Below are 24637 nucleotides of genomic sequence, written 5' to 3'. Positions count from 1 at the left end.
TCAAAAAAGATATAGTTGCGATGGAGAAGGTACAGAGAAGGGCAACCAAAATGATAAAGGGGATGGAACAGCTCCCCTATGAGGAAAAGCTGTAGAGATTAGGGCTGTTCAGCTTGGAGAAGAGACGGCTGAGGGGGGGGGGGGATATGATAGAGGTCTTTAAGATCATGAGAGGTCTTGAACAAGTAGATGTGACTCGGTTATTTACACTTTTGAATAATAGAAGGACTAGGGAGCATTCCATGAAGTTAGCAAGTAGCACATTTAAGACTAATCAGAGAAAATTCTTTTTCACTCAATGCACACTAAAGCTCTGAAATTTGTTGCCAGAGGATGTGGTTAGTGCAGTTAATGTAGCTTGGTTCAAAAAAGGTTTGGATAAGTTCTTGGAGGAGAAGTCCATTAACGGCTATTAATCAAGTTTACTTAGGGAATAGCCACTGCTATTAATTGCATCAGTAGCATGGGATCTTCTTAGTGTTTGCGTAATTGCCAGGTTTGGCCTCTGTTGGAAACAGGATGCTGGGCTTGATGGACCCTTGGTCTGACCCAGCATGGCAATTTCTTATGTTCTTATTAGAAACATTGATCCCTTGTCTTTTCTCAATTTCTTGATTGCTATGAACGGAATTGGTGGAAAAGTGTATAGTAGGTTCTTGTTCCATGAAATAAAGAAGTCATCCCTTTCTAATGGCTTGCTGAATGCTCTTTTTGAATGGCAATGTGGAAGTCACAGATGCACTTCTGGTTTCCCCCATTGGTGGAAAAGCTTTTTCAGTGTGAACTCGTGGCGGGACCATTTGTGGCTGTAATTATATTGTCCTTTCCCAGGAAATATATTTGAGATATGTATTTTCTTCTTGTCAACCCAATTCCATATAATTGATACTTCTTTGCAAAGTAGGTAGGATTCTGCTTCTCCTTGTTGGTTTATATAACATTGCCACTTGATTGTCTGTCCGAGCCTGTAACATTTTGCTTTTCAACCAAGGTACGAAGATTTGTAGGACATTGAGAATAGCTCTCAGTTCTAGCAGGGGAGACAACTCCTGCTGTGTCCATTTTCTCTCTGTGGAAATCAAATCCTGTGTGCCCCCCATCCATGATGTGAGGCTTCTGTCATTAATGCTTTTTGTTAATCTGATGTTTGACTGTTCTGGCCACAAAATGGTTTTTGTTTTTTGATCTACTGAAATCCTGTGACTTGGAGGCTGAAAATTCTGATTCCAGTAACTCTTCAGATGCCATTGTGCATCTTCATCTTCATTCAGGCAAGGGAAGTGACATGCACTGTTGGTGCCATTTAGCATCATTTTGGAAAATTTCTATGGTCTATGGTCCGCTCAGGAAGCACAGTGTCAGATCAACTTCCTTGAGCTCCGGTCTATGGGCCTTCAGAGATTGGTCGGCCACAAACATGTTCTGATCCAGACAGACAACCAAGTGGCAGTGTGGTATGTCAACAAGCAGGGAAGCACATGATCATTCCTCTTGTGTCAGGAAGCGGTCCAGATCTGGTCCTGGGCTCATCGCAGGGGATAGTGCTCTGGGCCACATATCTGGCCAGTATGGTGAACATGGTAGCGGACAGACCTGAGTCGTGCCTTCAGGCCCCACAAGTGGTCTATGGACCAGGGGCTAGCAAATTGGATTTTCCATATCTGGGGAAGCCTGGACATGGGTTTGTTCGCGTCCCCCTGCAAAAGGAAGATGACTCAGTTTTGCTACCTATACAAGTCAGACAGCAAACCAGCCTCGGACGCCTTTGCCCACCATTGGGGGTAAGGGCCTTCAGTATGCTTATCCTCCGATTCCGCTAGTGACAAAGACTCTCCTGAAGCTGCAACAGGACCGAGGGACTATGATCCTCATTGGCCGAGACAGGTCTGGTTCCCGCTCCTTCGGGAGATGTCCTTCCGGGAGCCGATCAGTCTGGGGACTTCCTTAGATCTCATTACGCAGGATCAAGGCAAACTGCGGCATCCAAACCTCCAGGCCCTGTTGCTCACAGTCTGGATGTTGAGAGGTTAATCCTGCAGCCGCTTGATCTTTCAGAGGATGTGTCTCAAGTCCTGGTAGCTTCTCGAAAACCTTCCACTAGAAAGTCCTACGGACTGAAGTGGAGGAGATTTTCCATGTGATGTGAGCAGAAGGCCCTTTCTCCTGCCCCACACAAAAACTGCTTGAATACCTTCTGCACCTCTTGGAAGTTGGCCTAAAAACCAGCTCTGTTAGAGTTCATCTGAGTGCAGTTGGTGCATACCACCATGATGTAGATAGTATGCCCATAGCTGTACGGTTTATTGCAGGTACTGCTTCAATTGAAGCCTCCCCTAAGACCACCCGCTGTGTCTTGGAACCTCAACGTGGTGCTGACTCAACTGATGAAAGCTCCTTTTGAGCCACTCTGCTCCTGTGACCTGAAGTACCTGTTCTGGAAGGTCATATTTTTGGTGGCGGTCACTTCAGCGTGCAGGGTCAGCAGTCTGCAGCCTTAGGGAATTATCCATCGTATACCAACTTTTATCATGATAGGGTGATCCTGTGTATGCACCCTAAGTTCCTGCCTAAGGTGGAGATGGACTTCCATCTTAACCAGTCAATCGTCCTGCCAACATTCTTTCCCAGATCCCATTTGCACCAAGGCGAATGAGCCCTGCACAGTTCAGATAGCAAGAAAGCCTTACTCTTCTATCTGAAGCAGACAGACAGAGCCATAGCATGCATATGGCCACGGCCATATGCTCAGCTACCAAATGGCGCCATAGCGCCGCAGTCATGTGAGGTCTCAGTAAGTGGAAAAGCAGTGTGGCCCGCTGGCCCTGCTGATGATTCTGGCAGAGCTATGCTGCTTTTCCACTCATAGGTGTCGGAACGGGGGGCACCAACAATGGGAGAAGTCTCATTTGTGGCAGTGGGATGTCTCATGATTTCATGAATGCTACTGCGATCCCCTCAGTCACCCTCCCTGCTCCTAAAGAATGGAAGGATTGAGCCTTCTTTCTCCTCGGCTGTCGGCACCCAATGACATCATTCAGGCACCGGCAGCTGGGAGGGAGGAAGCAACCCGTGCTGCAAGGCCCAATCCTTCCATTCTTCAGGAGCAGGGAGGGTGAATGGAGGGGATTGTGGTAGCACCATGGGGGTGAGCAGCGTTAAGGAAATCATGCACTGGCCACCCTGTGGTGAGTGAGGGGATTGTGGGTGAGAAGGTGTGGGAGGGGTGACAACTTCTGGGCAGTAGGGAGGGGGCTGGGAGCAGAACTGCTGGGAAGTTACAAAGGATATGTGGAAGGAATATATGCTTGAAATCCTAAAATTTCCAGAGCGGACATTACCTTTAACATCTAGAGTGTGCTGTGTTCCTCCGTTTAAGAGCGAGGATTCCAGAGATCAGAAAGGCATGCAAGTTCTGACACCATGATTAAACCCTACAGAAACACCCAGAAGGATTTGATTACTCTTGCAGCTCTGGTTGTGTCATGTCTTCTAGAGGCGGATAAGGAACGGACATTAAAGATGTACTTTCACCAAACTTTTATGGACTATAAAATCAGTATATTCCCAGGTTTGTCAAGGATTATCCAGAAAAGAAGGAAACCGTTTTTATTAATGAGACCTAGGGTTTCTGAGACTGGGGCCCTATTCATATTAAAATGTCCTTGTAAATGTATAGTAAAATATCAAGGTTTTTCCTGTATTTTTTTTCAGCCAAACCAGCTTTTCTTTTCTGTCAGATAACATTGTGCCAGTAAGCAGCTCTTCTCCAGTTGTAACTGAGTGAGTGATAATTGGGCACGCCCTAATAAGCAATGATTAGTTCTTTGCGCAGCAGATTCCTGTTTCGTTTTTTTTTTTTTTTTAAATATACCTGAGGTTGTGGTACTGGATCCCATGTTGAGGACTTTGACCAACAGATGTTGTTTAATCTTTTTTTAGTTTTCCTTTATTGAGGTATATTGCTTGATTTTATGTATCTCTGATTTCAATCAAGATGTGTATTTCTTCAAAATATTTGTTAAATTCATCAACAATAAAAAACAAAAAACTGCTGGGAAATGGAGGTCTGGGAGAAGAAGACTGCTGGTGAGGAGAGGGGGCTGTGGATTAAGACTTCTGGGGAGTGGGATTTCTGGGATTGGAGAGGGGTCTGGAGAGCAAGACTGCTGGGGCGTGGGTCTGAAAGGGGAGAGAGGGTTGGGGCTAAGTACTAGGGAGTGGGGGGGGAGGGGGAGCAAGACTATGTGGGGGGGGGGGGGGGGAGAGAGAGTATGTGTGTGGGGGAGACAGAGAAAGCATGTGTCTGAGAGACTGACTCCACGTCTTCTCTGCCTGCTAATCCATGACAATTTTAGGGCTCCTAGAAATCAAAAGTTCTAGATATGGATAACGGGATTTTCTGAAATCCTTATTAGTATTAATAGGTGTTATTTGATGTGATGTTTGAAATATTTTATTGATGTTTGGAACATTTGTATATGAGTCTTTAATTTATGAATGCTATTCTATTCATTTGTTTCAAATTATTCTTTTCATTGGTATAGTTTTACTGATTTTTTCGTTTTATGAGGAATGGTAATGCTTCTGTTTTCCATTGTTGCAGTGCATACAGAATTTGGCTTGTTGCGGTTTCCTGTTCAGTTTTTGTCTGTACATTTTTATTTATATTTTATGTTCTCTTTATTCTGTATTTGAGGTCTGTCTGTGTTTTGCATGTGTGACTGAAGTGAGGTATCCCAATAGTGTGTAGTTTGTATGTAGGGATCTAAAGCAGCATGGCTTGTTCTGTTTTCCCGGTAGGGGCTGTTTTGGTGTTTTAGGCCTGGTGTAATATTTATAGTATTACTTTCATCAGTAGAGTTATTGCTGTTGAGTGCTGGCAGTTAGTGTTTTGATTATAGAAAATGTATTGTAATTCTGTTTTCGCGTGACTTTCTGAGGGTCATGCCCAAGACGCATAACAGTAGGCCTAATACCTAACGAATTCCAAGTGCCTCCTGCTTTTTTGCAGGGTTTTCTGGTTGGCACCACAGCAGTGCATGTCAATATTAAATATTGTAAGTGATAGTTTTACCTCAGAAATGTTACTATAAATGCATAAATTTCAGTTGTCTGTGATGGGGAGGAGGGCACCTAATACCCTTGCACTGGCCATGGGCATTGCTGTACAAACATTTAACAAAGTCCCCCAACTCATGGTGTCATATATTGTGTAGTGGGTGATGATTCAGTTTTTCACATGGCCATAGGCGCCACATTGCCTGGCTATGGCTCTATGGACAGAAACCCATATAGTCCACCCAAATTTTCATTTCTTTTGACAGTAATAGATTGGAAGTTGGTGTTGCCAAACAGACACTATACAATTGGCTATCAGACTGCATCTCTTTTTATTATGCCGGGGGGGGGGGGGGGGCTGCATCTTGTGGATCATATCAAGGCTCGTTCTGTCAGAGCCATGGCAACATCGGTGGCCCACTTGCAAGCATTTCCCATGGAGTAGATCTGCTAGGCTGCGATGTGGAGTTCTCTCCAACAATTCACATCATGCTACTGTCTGGGTAGGCATGGCCGACGTGCAGTAGGTTCGGCCAGTCTGTCCTCTGGAATCTCTTTGAGATTGAGGAACCCAACTCTCCCTGCCTAGGGCCCATTGTTCGGGTTCCGGCTGTCTCCACCTCTGTTACCAACAACACTATGGTTGTTGTGACTGTTGGTACTTGGTTGGTGCTGGTTGGTCCCCTTTTGTATTGGGGAACAGCCTGTGACTGCGGATTCACCCGTGGGTGAGGTCTGCCATCCTTGTTCTAGGAGAAAGCAGAGTTGTTTATCTGTAACAGGTGTTTCTCCCAGGACAGCAGGATGTTAGTCCTCATGAAATCCGCCTGCCACCCCGCAGAGTTGGGTTTCTCCTGATTTTATTTTTATTGTAATTCTGTGTTACAAGACTGAAGAGGGACCATTAGAGCATGCTGGGTATGCTCAGTATGTCCAGTCAAAGTTCTACAAACTTTGACATACGTTTTCTGTGCCGGGCTCCATCTGATGATGTCACCCATGTGAAAGGACTTAACATCCTGCTGTCCCAGGAGAACATCTGTTACAGGTAAGCAGCTCTGCTTTGCTTGGGGTTGAGATATACCACCTAGTGACTTGTTCTTACCCCTGCAGTCCAACGGCCGGCCTGCCTCCTTGTGTTCTTCGCTCCTTCTGACTTCCAGATGGAATGTCGAAAGGAGGGGAAGAAAAGCTAGGGCATTTTTGGTATATCTTCGTGTATACCTGCAGGGAAAGAGACATCACTTTTTCCCTATATTTTTGCCAAGTCCTGGCTAGTACTGCCTTTAGCTCTTCTCACTTCACTAGGTTGCCCAAAGTGCCTTCCTGCTCACTGTACTATCCTGTAAACAGGGTGAATAGCTCTGCCTTTGACAGGGTGCAGTGTGGGTGAACTTCAGGCCTAACGTATCTTCCTGCTCGGGGGTTTGGGCTAGCGATCCCATTCAAGGATTCTTTCATCCCCTGAAACTCTTGAGGCTGTCCAGCTGGTCAGCTATGTCTGATGCTTTGGCACTGTAGGGTCTGTCACAGACCCTGTCATTGTTGCTAATTATTCTTACAAGCATTGCTTGGGTTTTTCTGCCCATTGTGCCTATCAGCCAAACATGGGGCACACGTCTGCAAATGCATTCTGTCCTTCAGAGGCCAGTGGACTGCAGTTTCTTTCTGGGGAGCTCTCAGGCCCCAGTTGGTTTTTTGGTTGTCTTGTAACATCGAAGGAAGAAAAATATGTGGTCTTCGTCCATGAGTTTTTCTCTTGTTTAAATCTCTAGGCTTCCTCCTGTATCCAGGATGTTTTAGATCTACTGTCAGGGTTTACTGATCCGAAACACTGCTTGTAATGTTTTTCCATGTTGCAGAGTATTTTTCTTGCTGGCATTTGCATCTCTCCCCTGCCTTGGGTACCTCTGCTACGTGTTTGGGTTTTCTATCTCAGTCTTTTCTATGGTTTTCTCTTTATAGAATCAAATTCTTTTCCTAACTAGACCCCTTTGTGGGTCGGCTGCCTCACAGGCAAACGGGAATGAGGTGATGCTTTCAGCACTGTGCAGTTTCCTGCTTTGTCCTGCTCAGAGAGCCTATAGCTTGGGATTCACTCATGTGTGAGGACTACCATCCTGCTTGTCCTCGGAGAAAGCAGAGTTGCTTCCCTGTAGCAGGTGTTCTCCGAGGACAGTAGGATGATAGTCTTCACGAAACCCACCCGCCTGCCCTGGAAGTTGGTTTCTCCATTTATGAGCTTTATCATGGACTGAGGGCTCTGCCTAGGGGGCAGGGTGATGACTACAGCTGCACATGCTCAGTAGGGCATATTTGAAAGTTCTAGAACCTTTGAGATCAAAGTTCTGGATTGAGCTCCATCTGATGATGTCATCCATGCTGAATTATTAACTTTATGTATGTTTTTATTGTAAATTGCTTAGGTCAGGGATGGCAAACTCCAGTCCTCGAGGGCCGCAAACAGGCCAGGTTTTCAGGATATGCACAATGAATATGCATGAAAAAGATCTGCATGCCCTGCCTCCCCCGGAAAAAGCCGGATCTCAATCTCTTCTCGTTTGCGGCGGTGAGTACAGCAGCGACGCTCAGGGAAGGAGACAAGATGGCGCCGGTCCTCGAACGCTGAGGAGCCGGAGCCCACCGCAGTAGCAGCGAACACGGAGGTCCCAACCAGGTATGAATTCCGGACCTGATTTCAAGAACTGCGGGGCGATATGGCGCGTTTTCGTCAGGAATTGGGTGATATGATTGAGAGCACTAAGAGGGACGTCCAGGAACTTGAAAGGCGGGTGGATGACACTGAAACCGGACTGCAGGAAACAAAAACGGAGCTTGACTCTGTTCGAGTAGAGCTGGGGCAGCTTAGGGACTCACATGAAGAGTTACAATCCCATGTTGAAGATTTGGAAAATAGAACAAGGAGGGTGAACCTAAGATTTTGTGGGGTGCCGGAAGGCAAAGAATTTAGAGATTGCTCACAGGTGGTGCAAGATATTTGTGCGTATTTGCTGGATCCGGAGGGGACCAAGGAGAGGCCGCGTGAAGTAGTCCTGGAGAGAGCGCACAGAGCTTTTGGCAATCCAAAGAATAAACAGGTCCGGGACATAATAGCCTGTTTCCACAGTTTTTTGGTCAAGGAGGCGGTGGCGCGAGCAGCGCGGGACATGGGCACTATAACTTGGAAGGAATGCAAAATTGAGGTGTTCCAGGACCTGGCAATTTCTACTATCAGGAAAAGGCGAGAATTCAGAGATGTCATAAACATCCTCCGTTCCCAAAATATTAGATATCGTTGGCTCTTTCCATTCGGCCTACACTTCACAATTAATGGGGTCCAGTCCCTTGTGCAGCGAGTAATGGAGGCGGAAGACATCATGCGTGCTGCAGGCTTGCCAGCATCAGGACCGGATGGAACCAGCGAAACCATAGCAGTGAACAACAATCGGAAAAGTGAAAGACCCAGGTGGAAAAGAGTGGACAACGGTGGCAGAAGATTACGTCGCAGATCCGGAGGAACATCGGGACTAGAGGAACCAGGCTGAGCATGACCAGGACTACGTTTTGGTCTGATCGTAGGACCGGCTGGATCCTTATGGACAGTGACTAAGTATGATTATTGTTGACCCTGAAAAGGCCTGTGGGTTATAGCGGCCTTACAGGAGGTGATTTGCAAAGTTATGGGGGTAAATGTTTTCTGACCCCTTGGTTCCCACAAGGAGGCGTTCTGTTATCGATGGTTAACAAGTTGGAGGAGGGGGGAACTCGCTCAAGTCAAGCGGTGACGTCAGGTCTCACATGGAGGAGCGTCACTCGAGGGAGAGTGGCTGGTTGATGGAAGGGGAAGGGGGGGAGGGGTTGGGGTACAGGGGTAGGAATATACTTGGGGATAGAAAACACACATAGGACGAGAGGGGGATAGTACCGAGTCTGGAACCTGGATAGGCAAGCCTCAAATGTAATGTGCATGTTTTGGAGTGGTTAACGCCGGGCTTTAATAAATAACCATGAGGCCCTTAAAATTACTATCCATTAATGTAAAGGGCCTAAACACCTACAACAAAAGACAGCTGTTTATGCATGATATAGCCCCCACAACAAGGCGGATATCATTTTCTGTAAGGAAACCCATATTAGAAAATGTTATGAGCGATTATTGGCCTCAAAAGGGTTACCCGCAAGTATTCCATGCTGCAGCTACAGTCCAGCATAAGTATAATGGGGTAGGGATCCTGTTCACTAACTCTGTGGTAGCGGATATTCTATCTGAGATCCGGAATGTGGAAGGGAGATATATTTTGATAAAAGCTAAAATTGATGAGGAATTTTATCCTTTTCTAAATGTGTATGCTCCCAATGTGGAACAGTCTGTGTTCTTTACCAAACTATCGACCGTAATAAGTGAGTGGACGGAAGGTCGTCTCATTGTGGGGGGGTGAATTCAACATCACGCGATACTACTTTTCAGCTAAGATCCACCAATACATGTACAACCCGAAAGCCCTTTTCAATTATGTTGCCAACCTCACCAAATCCTCTCAGCCCACTATCCCTGAGAATGATGCCTCCACTAAGAGCGAAGAAATCGCCCAGTATTTCCTCACAAAAATCACCAACATCCTCCGCAGATTTCAACACCCTTCTCCACCTACCTCCCCTTCCCCCTCCCTCCAACCTTCCCCCACTTCACCCACCCTCCAAACCCTTGACCTGACTTCCGCTAAAGAAGTGGAATCTATTCTCAGAAAACTCAAACCAGCTTCCCACCCTTCAGACACCATTCCCACAAAATCCCTCCTCTCCATCCCGAATACTATATCCAAACTCATAGCAGACATCATAAACTCCTCCCTCTCTTCAGGCTCTGTCCCAGATGCTCTCAAACAAGCTATTGTCAAGCCCCTCCTAAAAAAACCAACACTAGACCCTAAAGACCCCGCTAACTTCCGCCCTATCTCTAACCTGCCCTTCCTATCCAAAATTATGGAAAAGATTGTAAACATCCAACTTACAGAATATCTAGAAAGCAACAACATTCTGCATCCAGCCCAATATGGCTTCCGTAAATACCTCAATACAGAAACCCTCCTCCTCTCCCTCACGGACCACTTACTCATAGGCATGGACCGAGGCAACTGTTACCTCCTCGCCCTACTCGACATCTCAGCTGCCTTTGATACCATCAACCACAACCTCCTCATCAACCGGCTATCCGAAATAGGCATCTCAGGCCTAGCCCTACTATGGTTTAAATCCTACTTATCTAACAGAAAGTTCTCCGTCAAGATAGGAAACGCCAACTCCACACTCTACCCCTTGTCTCAAGGTGTCCCACAAGGCTCCTCCCTCTCCTCCACCCTTTTCAACATTTATCTCACACCTCTATGTCAGCTCCTCACAGACCTCGGCCTCAAATTCTACCTCTATGCAGATGACGTTCAAATCGTCATTCCCATTCACAACTCTCTCTCAGATGCCCTTGCCTTCTGGAACACATGTCTTGCCAACATAAATGACTTCCTCACCAACATCCACCTCGCTCTAAACTCCTCCAAAACAGAGCTGCTCCTTATCTCTCCTCACCTCCCTCCCAAACCACCGATCTCCAACGATCCAGCTTTCAACGTCATAACACCCCAACCCACAGTAAGAGACCTTGGGGTTATCATAGATCAACAACTCAATCTCAAAAAACAGATCAACTCCATCCTCAAAGAAGGTTTCTTCAAGCTTCACATCCTGAAGAAACTCAGACCCCTCCTCCACTATCATGACTTCCGCACCGTCGTCCAAGCCACCCTTTCCTCAAAGCTGGACTACTGTAATGCCCTCTTCCTCGGCCTACCCTCCTCCACCACCAAGCCCTTACAAATGCTCCAGAATGCCATCGCCAGGGTCATCACCAACTCAAGGAAAGCTGATCACATTACCCCTATACTCAAAGAACTCCACTGGCTCCCCATCGCATCCCGAATTTTCTTCAAAATTCTAACCATAGTGCACAAGTCCATCCACTCGCACAATTCCAATTGGTTGGATGAACCCTTTCGTCCTATACGCACTGAACGACCCACTCGCACTGTCAACAAAGGCACCCTCTCCATTCCCCCTTTAAAAAAGCCCACTTCTCCTCTACTAGGGACCGTGCACTATCCATTGCAGGCCCTAAACAATGGAACGCCCTCCCTACCACTCTCAGGCTAGAGCCATGTCACGCCAAGTTCAGAAAAAAACTTAAAACATGGCTCTTCCGACTAGCCTACCCTGATTAAGTACACCGACTTCCGCAAGTATCTTGCCTACGCCTTGTATATTCCTGTAAATAGTCCGTTGCAGTTTTATTTATTGCTTTAATTCCTCCACCTCCTGCTCTTTGTATACTCCTCCTTGTTCGCCATCCCTGTTCATTGTAATTTCTGCCTTTAAAGTTACATTGTGAACCGGTATGATGTATGCATACTAATACCGGTATATAAAAGTTTTTAAATAAATAAATAGATAATACCCACAGTGGGGGCGTGGGGGGAAAGTTACAAGAAAGGCACTTACAAACTTAATAGAAGACCGTAGGCTCACAGACATCTGGAGATTGCGCAATCCCACAGCTAGGAACTATACGTTCTTCTCCCATCCCCACAAGTCCTACTCTAGGATTGATTATTTTCTGATAGATAAAGACCTAGTTGGGAAGGTTTTGGAAGCGGAGGTGGGCACTATCACTTGGTGGGATCACGCCCCAGTATGGCTAACGCTAAAAACGAGAGACTCCCAGGCGGGTACCAAATTCTGGAGACTCAATGATAGATTACTGGAGGACAAGGGGTTTGTGATCCAACTAAGGAAACAGATCGTTGAAGTTCTGGATATCAATGAGATTGGAGAAGTTACACCCGGGGTAGTTTGGGATAGTTTAAAGGCTTATGTGCGGGGTCTATGCATAGCACGGGCAGCTCATGTAAAGAAAGAGAGGGATCGGGACCGACTCTCTCTCATGGATAAGATAGCCCGATTAGAATTGAAGCACAAGCGAACTTTAGATCCTGACACTTTACAGCAATCCTATACTTTAAAGAATCCTATACTAAAACTCTTGAATTCTGGGAATCTTGTCTTCAAAAAATTGACGGACTCCTCTCCAACCTAAATCTAATACTAAACTCTTCAAAAAGCGAACTCCTCCTAATTTCCAGCAAAAACAGTAATACAGACACAAATCCACCACCAAATTTACAAACCCCACAAGTAAGAAACCTAGGAGCTATCTTTGATAATAAGCTAAACCTTAAATCATTCATAAATCAAACTACTAAAGACTGTTTCTATAAACTCCAAGTCTTAAAAAGAATAAGACCACTGTTTCACTTTCAAGACTACAGATCAATTCTTCAATCAATAATATTCGCTAAACTAGATTACTGCAACTCTCTACTATTAGGTCTTCCCTCTTCTCACACTAAACCCCTTCAGATGGCTCAAAATACGGCTGCAAGAATATTAACAAACACCCGGAGAAGAGATCACATATCACCAATTCTCAAAGACTTACATTGGCTGCCAATTCACTACAGAATTATTTATAAGTCCATAACCATTATTTACAAAACCATACATCAACACTCTCAGCTCAACCTTCAAATTCCTCTCAAAAAATTAACTTCCAATAGACCAATCAGAGAGTCCTACAAAGAATCCTTACAAGTACCACATTCCAAAACCATGCGACACATAACAGCCAGAGACAGGGCTTTCTCCACCGCAGGACCATCACTGTGGAACTCCATCCCACCAGATTTGCGACAGGAACCCTGCCTCCCCACTTTCAGGAAAAGACTCAAAACATGGCTTTTCATGAAAGCATTTCCTGACGTAAACTGAACCTTAATCAGTCTTTGACTAATCACTAACTCCACAGCATCAGGGCAATTCGTTATTACCTCAAATGCATTGATAGGCATATATGTATCATATGTATCTAGTTAAATACCCCTGCTTCTTTTCTCTGCTCCAAGTTATATTACTACCTTGTTTTATTGTAACTGCAACCCTTAACTTTCACTTGTATATTGTTACTATTACTACTACCTTTTTAATTTATGTTATTTATTGTTATTTATGACCTCTTGTTACCTTTTCACTTGTTAATTGTAAACCGACATGATGCGATACCCATCGCAAATGCCGGTATAGAAAAACTTAAAATAAATAAAAATAAATAAAATTATTGGCAGCGCGGCAGGCATTGCAAGCTTTAGAAGGGGATAAGATAGCTTATCAGTTACAATTGTTGAAACAGCATCATTACGAATGGGGGAACAAGGCTGGGAGGCAACTGGCCAGGAAGCTCAAGGAAAGGGTAGCCCAATCCCAAATTACTAAAATCAAGGGAACTCAGAGTCAATTTGTGTATTCTCAGACAGATATTGGGCAATGCTTCAACCAATTTTACCGAAAACTCTACGATTCAGAGACTTTATGTACGCAGGAGGAGATTGCACAATATCTGAGGGATATTATTTATTATTTATTTATTTATTTATTGTTTTTGTTATACCGAGTTTCATGACTAATATCACATCAACCCGGTTTACAGCTAACAATGTGTGTAGGGTAAAGTGTAACATAATAAACAAATTTCCCAATTGCAACTTTAAATACAGTAAAACAATAATAAGGATGTGAGAAAGTTACAATAAAACAGGGAAAATTAACTAGGATCAGAAAAGGGGGGGAGAGAGTGAATAAAGAGATATTTACAAATCAGACAGTTTATTAAACTGATATTAAATATTAAACTGCCAGAGCTCTCTCAAGAGCAGAGGGATCTGCTTGATGCGGAACTGAGAGAGGGGGAGGTCTCTCTTATTATCAAAGACCTTAAATTGGGGAAAGCCCCTGGGTTGGACGGATTTACCGGGAAATTTTATAAAACCTTCAGTATGGAGCTGATTCCTCAGTTAGTGGCTATGTATAATGATGTCAGGTTAGGAGGAACATTCTCCAAGGAATCAAATACCGCGGGAATTACGGTTTTGGCTAAGCTGGGCAGAGACCACACATTATGCGGTTCGTACCGGCCGATATCCCTGATTAACATCGACCTGAAAGTCTTAGCGAGGGCGCTGGCTATCCGCCTAGGCAGAGTGGCAACTAGGCTGGTAGATAAGGACCAGTCAGGTTTCATCCCAGGCAGACTCGCCTCGGACAATGTGAGGAGGGTGGTGGAACTGATGTGGTGGGCGCAGACTAACGATATTCCAGCGGCGCTGCTTATGGTGGATGCCGAAAAGGTGTTCGACCGCGTGCACTGGCCGTATTTATTTAAGGTCCTGGAAGCTATGGGAATAGGGGAATTCTTCATCACTTGGGTTAAAAAGCTCTACGGCGGTCCGCATGCTAGGATAAAAATTAATGGGGCTTATTCAGATCCCTTTGAAGTTAAAAGGGGCACTCGACAAGGATGCCCACTGTCCCCCCTGTTGTTTGCCCTTTCGCTAGAACCCTTTGCAGAGAAAGTTCGGCAACACTCTGGCATACACGGCATCCAGGTCAAGGACTTGGCCTTTAAGATCTCGCTTTTTGCCGATGATCTTTTATTTACTATCACTGAGCCGGAGGCCTCTCTGACTCTCTTATTAGAGGAACTTCGTGAGTTCGGGAGAATGTCTGGCTTCAAGATTAATGCTGACGAATCGGAGCTACTGAATGTCTCAATGCCAGAGGACCAATTTGGAAAAGTGGGGGATGCTTTGCCATTTCGTTGTGCTAGGGATTCTATAAAATACTTGGGGGTCAAATTGGGGCCCCAACTCGACGACCTGTACAGACTCAATTATGGATCTCTGTGGTCTCAGATCCATAAAGACCTGGACAGGTGGGACAGAACGAATTTATCTTGGTTTGGCAGGATAGCTGCCATCAAAATGAACATATTACCTAGACTCTGTTATGTATTCCAAACGTTGCCTGTGGCGGTGCCAGAGGGGGCCATGAGGATTTGGCAACGAAAATTGTTCCGCTTCATTTGGAAGCACAAACCCCCTAGGGTCTCTCAATCTATTTTATATAGGGATAGATTAAGGGGGGGCTTTAATGTTCCTAATTTAAGCTGGTATTACTCTGCTATCTTACTGGGGGTGGTTGTTAATTGGCACGCAACAGGTGAATCCAAACCGTGGGTTGCCATAGAGCAAGCAGCTTCCGGAGACTTTCCTTTAGCGTCTAGGGTGTGGAGTAGAGATCTGGGGAAAGTCATTAGTAATTCTCTCACACCGTTCACCAAGGTTGTTTTGAGGTTATGGGCTAAATGGAGGACCCGACTGGCAGGGTCTAAAAGGATATACCACCTCACATCTTTTTTATACAACTTGGGGTTCCCTCCAGGACTGGATACAGCTTTTTCGCAAAGGTGGAAGCACCTGGGATTGACAAAGGCTGGGCAAATTTTCAGGGGGTCCAACGTGTTGGACATGGCTGAGCTCCAGGATAAGCATGGGGGGTCCCCGGGAGATTGGTACGCCTATCTGCAAATTATTCATTTTCTGCGCTCGGAAGGTGCGCCTGGGGAGCTTTCCAAAGGCAAATCCCTATTCGAGTCCTTCTGTGAACAGCGAGGGCCCATATCTAAACCAATATCAAGGATATATTTACTCATTAATAGTGGGTATAAAACTAAAGTGTCTTATCAACTACATTGGGAAGCCGATTTGGGTCAAATACTCCAGGACTCTGAGTGGGACCAATGTCATATGATTACGGGTAGGAGCTCCATTTCTGCTACCATTAAAGAAAATGGATACAAAATACTATATAGATGGTATATTTCGCCAGACAGATTACATCACATGAATCCTCAGATCAGTGAAACATGCTGGCGGCTCTGTGGAGAGAGGGGAACATTCTTTCACATGTGGTGGCAGTGTCCCAAGATACAAGTTTTCTGGGCTATGATTACGGGATTTGCAACCGAGGTTCTAGGGGTTGAAGTGCAACCAGATCCTAAAGACTGTCTCTTAAGCTTGGTGGATGGGAAACTTAGTGATAAGCATAAAATGCTATTATTGCAAATATCTATCGCAGCTCGCAGTGAAGCAGCGTTCAGGTGGAAAAATGTTGATGGCCCCTGCTTTGACGCACATCCTCTCGAGACTAGACAGGTTGTATCAGATGGGATACTTAACAGTGCTCAGACATGATCGTGTTCATAAATTTCAGGATGTGTGGGCACCTTATAAAGAATGGTTAACAAAGCAGGCTTGAAGCTAACCAACTCGACTGTGGTGATATTAAGGAGGGGGTGAGGGGAGGGGGGGAAAAATGGGGAAAAACTCGCCAATTGTGCCTGTTAATAGCTATGTAATCCGTGATCAAAATGAGACATGACACGGGTTGTTTATACTTGGTTTATTCATTATGCTCCAGGCTTGTACCTCTTTCTATATTCCGCCCTGGTTGGGTGGGGAATAAGTTTACAAGTACAGTATATACATGTATAAATGTTTATGATTCTGATTCCGTGTTACTATGTAAGTTATGATCTATGCAGAAATAAAAATTTACAAAAAAAAACAAACCCTAGAACTTGGTTTTAGAAATCAGTAGTGCTCAGAGGACTAGCCAACAGTCTCTTGCCCACAATGGCTATGACTGTTACTTAATATTTTTTTTTGGTCCAACTTGGCCTTTATTTTGTTTTTAATTTTAATGGGGAAGGTATCGCCTAGAAAGCACAGTGGCTCAATGCCTTTTTAAAGGCTAGAATGTTAAACTTCTTTGGGTTTCTTCCAAGAATCATCATCAGAATGAACAAATGAAAGAGGAAAAAACCCCATTCAGCTCTGTGTAATGGAGTTACATGAGAACATAAGAAATTGCCATGCTGGGTCAGACCAAGGGTCCATCAAGCCCAGCATCCTGTTTCCAACAGAGGCCAAACCAGGCCACAAGAACCTGGCAATTATCCAAATATGCCTATTGAACTCTGCCCAATCTAAAAGGCCACACTGGACCTCTTGCACACCCCCGACAACCCCACACCATCCCAAAAGCCCCCCCCCCCCCCCCCAATTGTCCTAACTACCTCCATAACATGCCTGGAATTGTTTTTATATTTAGGATTCTGGTGCTGAAGATGAGAAAACTGGGACAGCAGCTGTTAAAAAGCCATCTCCTGCAAAGCCACGCAGGAAGAAACTGAGCAAGAAAGGCAGAAAAATGGCCGGCAGGAAGCGTGGGCGTCCCAAGAAGATGAGCGTGGCAAATCCAGAGCGCAAAGCCAAGAAGAATCAAACTGCACTCGAGATCCTACATGCTCAGACTGTGTCCCAGGCATTGGCTGCCCCTCAGGGTAAGAACAGGGTCCTTGGCTTTTATTCCAGTCATTCAGAACCCAAACGCTTTGCTGAGGTCCCAAAAAGTCCTGTTATTGATTAGCCAGGACTGTATTGGGAACTAGTGGGCTAAACTGGAAGCATTCATTGGCCTTAGTTTTGGAGCCACCTATATGGTGAGCAGAATATCAAATGGCTGTATACAGACCTGAAAGGGTTCCTCCAATGTCAGATGTTTATGGACATTGGACTTATACTCTTGTTTATTCTTCAGTCTCCAACTTATTGTTTTTTAATCTTTCCCTTCCTGGTTTCCTTTTCTTTTCACCTTCCAGTATGTTTTTATGTACGCATTTTAAACTTTTTCCCCCCTCACCTATTCACCTATTGGCAGTGTAAGCAGGACAGCAGTCCTGAGGCTGTGTGTCACTCACTTTGCTGCGTAGCTGCTCAGTCAGCCTTTCTCAGGGATGCTGAATTCACATGCTTATAGACTCCCAGTCACCAGTGGCATACAGCAAGACACCAGTGGGTTCCTGTGCTTTGTGTCTGCTGCTGCAACTTATAAACAAAACTATTTGGAGGAAAAAGTGATATTTCAGCATTAAGGGCCGGATTTTAAATGCCCTGCGCGCGTACAGCCCCGGGACGCACGCAAGTCCCGGGGCTTCGTAAAGGGGGCGGGGGGGGGGCGTGTCCGGCGCGTGTCCGGGGTCATGGGGTGGTTCGGGGCAGGACTGGGGGGGCGTGGACGAGGCCTCTGGACCAGCCCCCGGGTTGGGTGATGGCGCGCCAGCAGCCCGCTGGTGCGTGCAGATTTACGTCTGCTTTCAGCAGGCGTAAATCTGCCAACAAAAGGTAGGGGGGGTTTAGATAGGGCCGGGGGGGGGTGGGTTAGGTAGGGGAAGGGAGGGAAATGTGCGGGGGGTGGAAAGAAAGTTCCCTCCGAGGCCGCTCCGAAATCGGAGCGGCCTCGGAGGGAACAGGCAGCGCGCGCAGGTTGCACAAATGTGCACTCCCTTGCGCGCGCCGACCCCGGATTTTCTAAGATACACGCGGCTACACGTGTATCTTATAAAATCCAGCGTACTTTTGTTCACGCTCGCACAAAATTATAAAATCTACCCCTAATGTGGCTGCTTTCAAGATCTGTTTTTAATCCTTGTTCATTGTTTCTTTCTTTGTAGATACATACAAGTCACCTCATAGTCCATACTACCAGCTACCTCCTAAAGTGCAGCGCCACCCATCCAAACAGCTGTTAGTGGCACCCACTCCACCTGCATTACAGAAGCTGCTAGGTAAGGGGTTTATTACCCTAGACAAGCCTAGAAAGGACAGAGATAAAGAGGTTAGGACTTTTCAGCTTGGAGAAGAGACGACTGAGGGGGATATGATAGAGGTGTTTAAAATCATGAGAGGTCTAGAACGGGTAGATGTGAATCGGTTATTTACTCTTTCGGATAGTAGAAAGACTAGGGGACACTCCATGAAGTTAGCATGGGGGCACATTTAAAACTAATCGGAGAAAGTTCTTTTTTACTCAACGCACAATTAAAACTCTGGAATTTGTTGCCAGAGGATGTGGTTAGTGCAGTTAGTATAGCTGTGTTTAAAAAAGGATTGGATAAGTTCTTGGAGGAGAAGTCCATTACCTGCTATTAAGTTCACTTAGAGAATAGCCACTGCCATTAGCAATGGTTACATGGAATAGACTTAGTGTTTGGGTACTTGCCAGGTTCTTATGGCCTGGATTGGCCACTGTTGGAAACCGGATGCTGGGCTTGATGGACCCTTGGTCTGACCCAGTATGGCATTTTCTTATGTTCGTATGTTCTTATATTGGTAACAAAACTTCTTATGTTCAGAATAAAAAGAAATGGTCAGTGTGAGCTCATTTTAGATGGCAAATCAGATTTTGAGTTTTGGCTGCAGTCACTTCCAGAAGATTGCTTTCAATCCAATGATGTGTATTTTATCTCTTACTATTTTTCAACCATATGTACTTTATTTCTTTTTAATAAATGGGGATGCTCATTTTAATTCTATCTAATAAAGCTGTATGCCTCTGCCTTCTTGTTCCATTAAATTCATCTTCCATTCCCATGGGCAGACGGGCAAACTTCCAGTTTTTCCCAGTCCATCTACCCTGAGGAACTTCCTTTCACGCCCCCTGAATGACCTCACGTCTCATTTTAATTCTTTTTACAGACTCTTTCAAGATTCAGTACATGCAGTTCATGGCTTATATGAAAACTCCTCAGTACAAGGCAAACTTGCAGCAGTTACTGGAACAGGAAAAGGTTAGTAATCTTCATGCAATGATAGTGCCTGGGCCCAGATGCTTTGTCCTGGATACAGAGATGTGTTTAACAAGGTTTTAGTGGTATCTGCAGAAGTTGATCGGTGCCACCAACAGTCTTTCTGTCAGTAATGAAGGTTGTATTTTTGTTAGTAGAGTACATAGATTAAAATAAATAAAAATGGAGGTTTTATATGAAAAAATGTGTAAAAAGAAGCTTAAAGGGTGACAACTGATTTTTGTATCTCTTGCCCTTAGGAGAAAAACAGTCAATTGCTGGGTACAGCACAACAGCTTTTTAGCCACTGCCAGGCACAAAAAGAAGAGATCAAGCGACTGTTTCAGCAGAAACTTGACGAGGTGCAGCAATAGCTCCGTTTCTATAGTGTGCTGCCTTTTGAGAATGGTGTAGGAATGCACTACAGTGAGAGGAGGTTAAAGCACATGTTTGAGATATGGGCAGAAGTCCAGCCAAAGGCAACTTGAAAGTTATGCTAATGAGGTACCACTGATTGGCTGACCGGGATCGTTATTGTAGTGGCCCTTGTCTACTCTGCCCTATCCTGACTGAGCCATCTCAATGCCACCAGCTTTGTCAGACAGAGGATCCAAACCTCGGTTCCCTGAGCCACAGGGTTTAAAACACCTTATGAAATTATACAGATAAAATGATTATTTCTTGTGCATAACATTAATGACTTGCGCACAGTGGCATGGAGTATAAACTTTGCGAAGTCTGATTATACTTTATTTTGCTAGATAGGAAATCCTCTAGGTAGTAAGTTATGTAATTCTTTGTAATTTAGCCATGCATGCTGCTAAGAAAGTATCATAAAATGTTATGGCTCCTGTGAAAGACATGACCGATATACTTTTACCTTTCAAACAAGGCAGCCCTGGCTATAGAATGGGCGCTTAGACCATGATACTTGCTCAGAAGAGAGACTTCTTCCTACTTCTCAGCTAGCAGCATCACACCTTGTGTCTCCATTGGTCCTTGGAGGGTTTCCATTCAGGTACTGGTTCAGCCCAGTCCTGCTTAGCTTCTGAGATCTGCCTGGATCAGTCCATAAAAACAAATAATGCAATCTTCTCCTTATATAATGTATTTCTGTTTTACTCTCCAGTAGTAATGACTTCTAGATACTACTTCTCAGGAAGTTATATCACCTGCCCTGTTCCTTCCTGCTCATGGAAAAGGACCACAACAGCAGCAGTGTCTGTGGAATTCTGCTGCTGGGATCCTAAAGGATGGTGGCCTTTGGAGAGCTGCATAATTTATAGATGAATAAATTATATTTAAAGAAAACATTTTGAGAGGTAGATGTCAGTTCATGAGTTGCAGGAGAATTACTTAGAGTGGGTGGAGGGATTACTGTAGGAAGAGGTGAAGCAGGAAGTGCTGTCATGCAGCTTCCAGTTTGAGGCTTTTGATCTCAGTTACACTCCCCAAGCTGTAGTGCCCACAGGACCTGGCTGCTGTAGGAGTTCCTAGAATAGGATCTGAAGGTAAGAAAAATGTCCCCCCTTCTCCTGTGCTGTGTGGTGCCATCAATTTCCAGGGACATTGGCTAAAAATACTGTGAGACTGTAGCTCCCTAGGTAAAGGGTCGAGATTACATTTTCCTCAGGCAAATTTTCCCAGGTGCTGCTTTCATAGCCACACTTAGCAGTTTTTCATTCACTCTGGTTTAATTGTCTTTTACCAGGACGGTGAGGGTTTTACTTTTTAATATTTTTTTGCATATAGCTGGGTGTGAAAGCTCTGACATACGATGACCTGATCCAAGCTCAGAAGGAGATCTCCGCCCACAACCAGCAGCTGAAGGAGCAGACAAAACAGCTGGCGAAAGACAATAGTGAACTCAGGAAGCAGAGCTTGCAGCTGGTGAGGACTCTTTCCATGCTGGTCCAAAGAAACTCAGTAAATCTGGGTCAATGTTTCTCTGAAGCCAGCTCTAAAAGGCTTCTTTCAATGTATGCCATTATTCTACATCTGGTTTGTGGTGTGGCATGGTGCCCGCTTTATCAAGCACCCAACAGTATGCAAGTCTTGCCAGTAGATCTCATTCTGAGTTCTAGTACAGAGGTAAAGATCTTTGAAAGCTGCTGACATATCTGTAACCATATATTATGGTTTTATATTTCCTTTTTGTAATCCTGCCTTGGGCCTATGGGGAGAGGCAGAATATAAATTTGAACAAATAAACCATTCGCTGGTCACACCTTCTCCCCAAATATTGTAAGCATCAGTTCTATCCACAAGGCCACAGAGTAGTCAGATCCAGTCCTTGAAGAACACACACAGGACTGGGCTTTAAAGGATATCCACAATGAATATTCATCTTCTATACCCGCACACAGTTCTGTTTCAGGTCCAGATCGATCACTAAACATCTCAGTGCCAGGTAAAAGTAATAATGGATTTATTATTAGCTTATAGGAATAACTTGCAAATAACACTAAATGGTACAAATAATCTGAGGTCAGTGTTGATGATCTAATCATTTTAAGTTCCTTAGCATTCGTGTAGGTCATTCCTAACGAGTGGATTATGCACCTCTGCCAGCAAATGGAGACAGAGCAAAAGCTGATGTCACAGCTATATAATCCCGCCCTGACATCAGCCCATCAGTATTCTCCATCTCCAGCAGATGGTGGACATGCATTTCCCTTTGGAGATCTCCTGTGAGTTTAAGAAAAAGAAGTTGGAAAGATATCTATATAGCACCGCTTGCCTCCTGTGGTGATACCGTACAGTCCCCTCCCTCAGAAGAATGCCCTTCAGTCTGTAGCCTTGACTGGCATGGACTTAGCCTACACCACTATCTGGAATTTGAGAGAGATCAGTGGTGAAGACTTTAGCCCTCTGCCGCGGCCCCCCCCCCCCCACCCCCCCCCCCCCCCCGCTGGACCGTTCCTGTTCTCAGCCAGGGAGGGCTGAGCTCAGGTTAAAAGTTTTTTAACTTAAAAAAAAAAAAAGTAATTTATAGGAAGACAGCAGTAGAAGGGACTTTTCTTTGGTGTTATCTGTCCCGCTCACATCTCTTTGGAGTTTTGTGAGGTGAGGAGAGAGTGCAGGCACAGCGGATTGAACAGCCATTTGGCAAGGCCTCGCTCTCAGGCTTTTCCCATTTTGGCACTCTGTAGGCCACAGGGTAATTTCACGCCCTTTTTTTTTTTTCTGCAGGTCATTGATGTGTAATTGCACTTCTCACAGGACAAGCAGGATGGTAGTCCTCGCATATGGGTGACATCATCAGGATGGAGCCCAATCACGGAACATTGTCAAAGTTTCTAGAACTTTGCCTGGCACCTACTGGGCATGCCCAGCAATGCACCAACCCTGCATCCAGCAAAGGTCCCCCTTCAATCTTTTTTTTTCCGCGCAGCATTAGCTCTCTTGAGATTCCTGACAGGAGCTCTCTTGAGATTCCTGACAGGAGCTCTCTTGAGATTCCTGACAGGAATTTTCCTCACGGAACTTCTTTCAAAAATTTTCTACTCCATAGGGGTCCCCCTATCGATATCCATATTCCATGGTCGAAAGGTAAGGTTTTACCCATGTTGCGGTTGATTCACGTCGAGTTATCCCTTCAGGGCCTACAGGCCATCTACTGCACCGTGGCTAAAGTTTTGTCGGAGTCATGGCATCTGGTTTTCTTCGGTGCCTCAACTGTACTCGAACAGTGTCCATCACTGATCTGCACGGGGTCTGTGTTATGTGTTTGAGGTCCGACCACAATGTCCTAACTTGTACCAAATATGCCCAAATGACACCGAAGGGCCGTAAGGCTCGTTTAGAGAAATGGAGTTTCTCTTTCAGTCAAAAACCCCGACTCCATCGATAGCTTCGACTTTGTCCGAGCCGGTGCCATTGATCTCTTGCCAGCACCGGGACACCGCTGCTGCCCGACCGGCATCGACGATTCCAAAGGTGTCTATTCCCTCCTTGCCTCCTCAAGAAAAGGACCGAGGAGATCATGAAAAACATCGACACCGTCATCGCAAGGCTCAGTCCGCCGATCCAACATTGAGGTTACCCTCGCATAGATCTCTTTGCGTCGGTCCACAACCACAAAGTAGACAACTTCTGCTCTTATTCGCAGTCACCACTCGCAATCAAGAGATGCCTTCGCCCTCTCCTGGACCAGCGGTCTCCTTTATGCGTACCCTCCACTTCCTCTCATTTCAAAGACTCTCATGAAGCTCCGGCAGGACAAGGGATTGATGAGCCTGATAGCTCCCCACTGGCCACGCCAGGTGTGGTTTCCAATCCTCCAGGACCTATCAGTACGCCGGCACATTCATCTGGGGAACTATCCCCTTCTAATAACTCAGAACGAAGGGTACCTGCTTCACCCAACCTCCAGGCTCTATCTCTGATGGCCTGGATGTTGAAAGGTTAATACTCCAACCTCTTAACCTTTCAGAGTCTGTATCCCGAGTCCTGTTGGCTTCACGAAAGCCTTCAATGAGAAGGTCTTATTGCTCTAAATGAAAGAGGTTTACAGTCTGGTGTACTTCCATGTCCATAGACCCCTTCACTTGTTCCATGTGAAGTTCCTAGACTATCTCTGGCATCTGTCAGAGTTAGGCCTAAAAACTTCCTCTATCGGGGTGCATGTTAGTGCAGTGGATGCGTACCATAAGAGTATAGGAGTTCCCTGTACGTACCAGGATCAGTCCAGACTGCTGGGTTATGCCTCCCCTCCAGCAGATGGAGTCAGAGAGAAAACTGAAAGCACCCCCTAGATATACTGGTGTGCCACCTGCGATCCCTCAGTATTTCCTCTGACTCCAGCAGATTGAGAGGCATAACCTGCGGTCCTGTCTGTGCTGTCTAACTTTTCAAATCTTACAGGTGTACTTTATTAATTTATTATTTTACTACCGGCTAGATCAACTGGTTTATTTCTTTGTTCTTAAAAAAAAAAAAAGGTGTTATAGT

The 24637-nt window shown here is 45.2% G+C and overlaps 1 protein-coding gene across 1 annotated transcript in view; it reads left to right on the top strand.

Annotated features, from left to right (window-relative positions):
* Positions 1-24637, top strand: part of DOT1L (DOT1 like histone lysine methyltransferase) — a 590530-nt gene that overhangs the window by 336760 nt on the left and 229133 nt on the right. Inside the window, 5 exon segments of the mRNA XM_029610991.1 lie at positions 17170-17401; positions 18572-18685; positions 19596-19687; positions 19945-20046; positions 21437-21574. Coding sequence (XP_029466851.1) covers positions 17170-17401; positions 18572-18685; positions 19596-19687; positions 19945-20046; positions 21437-21574 — 678 coding nt within the window.

The sequence above is a fragment of the Rhinatrema bivittatum genome, chromosome 8, assembly GCF_901001135.1.
Source record: "Rhinatrema bivittatum chromosome 8, aRhiBiv1.1, whole genome shotgun sequence".
In the NCBI taxonomy this organism is placed as follows: Eukaryota; Metazoa; Chordata; class Amphibia; order Gymnophiona; family Rhinatrematidae; genus Rhinatrema; species Rhinatrema bivittatum.
The sequence above is the reverse complement of the archived record's forward strand: the minus strand, read 5'-3'. Positions and strand labels throughout refer to the sequence as shown.